Genomic DNA, 4153 nt, shown 5'->3' on the forward strand with positions numbered 1-4153 from the left:
GGGTGAGCAGATGAGACAGTTCACTCAGGGTTACTGGGGAGAGACCTCCTCTCTGTGCCTGACAGGAAGCAGATGTCACAGACAATTAGGACAAAAGGACACATTTTAATGAAGAAACTATTTACAAAGGTATGGGTATGTGGAAACCACAAGAGAGCGTGGTCTCCTGGGCTCAGAACTTCCGAGCCCCAGGACTCAGGATGGAGGGCATCCAGGGTGGGGGAGTTACCAGGCCTCTGAGAGGTATGAGCTTCTTGACAGCGGCAGCAGCTTTGGTTCATTTCTGGGAGACAGGTGGGCTGGCTTGTGTCTGCCAAGGGAAGCAGCAGGGTGTTTCCACCCTCATCCCTGTCCCCATCCCTGTCCTTCTCCCTCCTGCTAGGAGTGGAGGGAGAGGCAGCCAGGTGAGTGAGGGAGCAGGGCAGCAAAGGGGAGCAGGGCAGATGGGGACATGGCAGCAGGGGACAGGGCACCCTGAGGAAGGACAGGGGTCTGAGATTAACCACCTCGGTGCCTTGGACATGGCCCCACTACATCTGTGCACTCAGGGCCTGACATGGGCCTGCAGAGGGTCCTGGCCCTCAATCCCACTCTGCTTTCGATGCCAGACCCTGGGAGGCCAGAATTGGGGCCTTCTCTGCTCCTGCTCCCTCCAGGGTACACTCAGCGCACTCCCCCCTTGGGGTAGGGGTTTCCCTTCTTGGTACCTTTAATGGTGCTTCTTTCTTCTTCCTGTGTCAGAAAAAGTAACATCTGGGTCAGGAAACAGGTGGAGATGGGTCAGCCCCTGGGGATATGGGGCTGGGACAAGTCACTAATCTGCCTCCAGCCAGGGCCAGGAGCAGAACACTGCAGAGGATCACAGCCCATGTGTAGGGCCTCTGGGTCCTGACTGGGGTGTTTGGAGGACAGACAGGGCTGTCTAGGCTCAGAGAGAGGGCACCATCCTTTTTTCTTTTAGTCTCTCACTCAGCCACTTGCTAGCAAACACTGAGCACCTCTCTGTGCATGGAGCACATCTAGAGACCAGTGAAACATGGTCCCAGAAAGATATAGCAATTACGGGGGAGCAGGGGGTTGGGGCGGTGGAGGCCAGGAGAGTGGGGCTGAGCAGGGAGAGATCTGACTGGACTTGGATAGTCCAAACGGTCAAGGGCAAAACGATCCCAGGCAGAGGGACACGCTCAAGGTCAGGAGCCTGCAGCTTCTGCAGCTTTGTGTGCCTAGAAAGTCACACAGCCCAGGAGGGTGGGCTTTATCTAGGGGAAGCTGGGAGCCTCCACGGATGGTTATAAATAGGAAGTGTCCCAGGTAGCTAGCTTTGTTCCCTGAGAAAGAGTTCAGAGATGTAGCCCAGAGGGGCAGGGAGACTAGCTAGGAAATGCTGCTGTAAATTAGGTAAGAGTTGAGTGGTAGAGGCTAGAATGCAGCCATGGTAACACACTTAGGAATTATGCAGCAAGATTTGGTGACTGCATTACTAAGGTTTAGGGAGATTCCCAGCTGAGGAGGCCAAGGGCACGAGTGGGGCCATTTGCTAAGGGCTTGAGTAGGGTCATTTGCCAAGATGGACCCTGGAAGAAAAGCAGGATTTGGGGGATAAGGGTGGTTTGGGGTGTTTTTAGGCATGCCCACTTTGAGGGCCTGAGGGGCCTCTGGGAGAGATGTTCTAGAGGCTCTAAGGCTCTGAAGCTGGACATGAGGACATCAAGACATGCCAGGAGGTGCTACCTTCACCCAGATGAAGATGAAGAGCAAGAAAAGCTCAGTTTGGACAATGGCCCCTGGGGTGGAAGGTGGATGGGGGGAGGCCAGACAGGGTGGGGGCCACTGACCTAGGCAAAGAGTGGGGTCCCCGCAGGAGAGGGGGTGAGTCTTGCAGTTGGCACAGTTGGTCACCTCCAGTGTGAAGTGTATGTCTGTGCAGGGGATGGGCAGGGCTTAGAGGGGCCGGCCAGGCACCCCTCACCCCTGCCCAGGCCATCCCGAGTGCACTCACCACAGGACTTGTTGCAGGCTGTCCGGGAGGGTGAGAAGGTAGAGAAACTGAGGTGCTGGGGAGGCAGATAGAGCTGGGGGGCCATGGGAGTGGAGGTGTGAGCAGGAGGTGGAGCTGGGGAGGGTGGCTGGGGGCAGGGGTGGGGCCACTGGGGAGGCTGGTGACTGCAGATTGGACTCTGCTTGCCTTAGATCTCACTCAGCAGGGGGTGCAGGGCTGGGCAGTGCGCAGGGGCCAGCCCCACCCCTCACCCTTCTCCTTCAGCCCTGCGGATATTTTGTTCAGGTTCTGCATAAAGAGCACCTTGCGTATCTGAATCTCTTCCAGAAGTACTGTTTTATCTGGGTGGAACAAGAGGGGAGCAGTGCTCAAAGAGAACTTGCTCAAGGTTGGGCTTTCAAACCCATATTTCCAAATATAAATCCCAAAGAGCTCACGGACATGAACAAGGCTATGTGTCTCTCCCACCCTTCATGAGATGCCCCCAGCCCATGGCCAAATGGGCCTCTGGGAATGACCTGGAGGCCCAGCCCTTTGGCAACCCAAGTCCCATAGCCCTGGCATTACGGGCTTCCTCACCATTCTGTAACCTTTTAATGGCTCTATGTACTTGAGTGAAGAATTTGGCTATTTCTTGATCCAAGTGGTCACGATCTGAGGATGAGATACGGCCCGAGGGGAAGTCAAAAGGGTAAAAGCCCAGGTCAGGTGGAGGGGTCAGCCCGATCCCTAGTCCCTGGGTGTGCCTCACCAAGACATGAGAGTTTGAACAAAGCGTTATCCTCCAGGAATAGGGAGTGGATGCTTTGGGAGACTTCTACAGGGGGCCCTGGGGTGCCCCAGAGAATCTGCAGGTCATAGTCTACCAAGGCAGATATTTCTGGCCAGCAGCGGAGGCAGTTCTTCCCATTGGTGGCCGGTAGGAGACAGATGAGCAGGAGAGGCAGCATCTTCTGGGGTTTTGTCTCTGTGCCCCACTGTCCTGCCTAGCAGTTCCATGCTGTTGCCTGTTGCCCTGGGAACCACATTCTCTTGGCAGAACAAAGTACATTCCGCAGAGCAAGGTGACAACTGTGGTGTCATGATGTGAACCCAGGCTTTGGTGCTGGAGCCAAGTTAGAGCCTCCTCTGAATGTGGGGTCACTGATGCTCAGCAGGAGGGCTGGCTCCTCATGAGGGTCAGAGAGACCGCTGTAACTGGCTCCATAAGTAGGAAAATGTTCTTTTAATAGCATTTTTAGTTACTTTATGTTTCAAGTGAGTTTTCAGCATTCACATGGCTAGAGCTGGCTACTCCAAGTGACTTTGAATTGGTGGTACCAGTACAGTAGAAGTGAGTTTATCTCAATACTGGTAACTTACCAAGTGAAGTTCCCAAGTAGGCAGAAAATAGAGAGCTCTCAGTAAGATCCGCTGACCCAAGCTTTGTAATTTTGTTGTACCGATGCTTTCCTTTGAACTTCCCTCCCAGGAATGGTGGAACATCCTTGCATCCACAAGGTAAGTAGAGTCTTACATCACCTGTTTATCCAAAGAAGACAAGATGAGCAGTGCCCCACCACAGATCATGCCCAAGGACCCACTGAGCCTGTGCACAAGGCTGAATGAATGACCAATATTAACACCTAGCTCATCATATTACTAAAGTCCCCACCTGGGAGGGACTTATCTGCCATTTTTCGATCATGGGATGCATGTAGTAGCGTGATTTCTCACTGCACTTGGGTGCCCTGCCCTCCACCCCAAACATGTAATGATATTCAGTCCCCTCATGCTTTATTCATTTCGTCTCCAGAAAAACCCCTGACACTGTTGATTGGGAAGGCAGATTTGAGGCAGACCGTTCCTCCTACCTCCCCGTCGATGTGGCCACTGCAATAAACCCTTTCTTCCTTGATAATCCTCATTGTCTCAGTAATTGGCTGTCTATGTGGCAAGCATCAACATGGTGAGTGCTCAGCTATGCTGACTGCATTCATCTTGTGTGGAATAATTCAACAGGACTGAAATTTGGGAGGTTAAGAAAGAACAGCTCAGGCTCGGCACCTACAGCTCAACCGGCTAGGGTGCCAGCCACGTACACCTAAGGTGGCGGGTTCGAATCCCCAGCCTGGACCCGCCAAACAACAATGATGGCTGCAACCAAAAAATAGC

The 4153-nt window shown here is 53.5% G+C and overlaps 1 protein-coding gene across 1 annotated transcript; it reads right to left on the reverse strand.

Moving 5' to 3' along the window:
• Positions 1-709: 709 nt before the first annotated feature.
• Positions 710-2949, reverse strand: TEX51 (testis expressed 51). Its single transcript, XM_023519389.1, has 6 exons — positions 2805-2949; positions 2579-2653; positions 2251-2340; positions 1836-1919; positions 824-892; positions 710-753 (listed from the first exon to the last, which is right to left on the reverse strand). The coding sequence occupies exons 1-6, from the start codon at positions 2947-2949 to the stop codon at positions 710-712; spliced, it is 507 nt and encodes a 168-aa protein (XP_023375157.1).
• Positions 2950-4153: the final 1204 nt, after the last annotated feature.

The sequence above is a fragment of the Otolemur garnettii genome, unplaced genomic scaffold (assembly GCF_000181295.1).
Source record: "Otolemur garnettii isolate 467f Iridium unplaced genomic scaffold, OtoGar3 scaffold00173, whole genome shotgun sequence".
In the NCBI taxonomy this organism is placed as follows: Eukaryota; Metazoa; Chordata; class Mammalia; order Primates; family Galagidae; genus Otolemur; species Otolemur garnettii.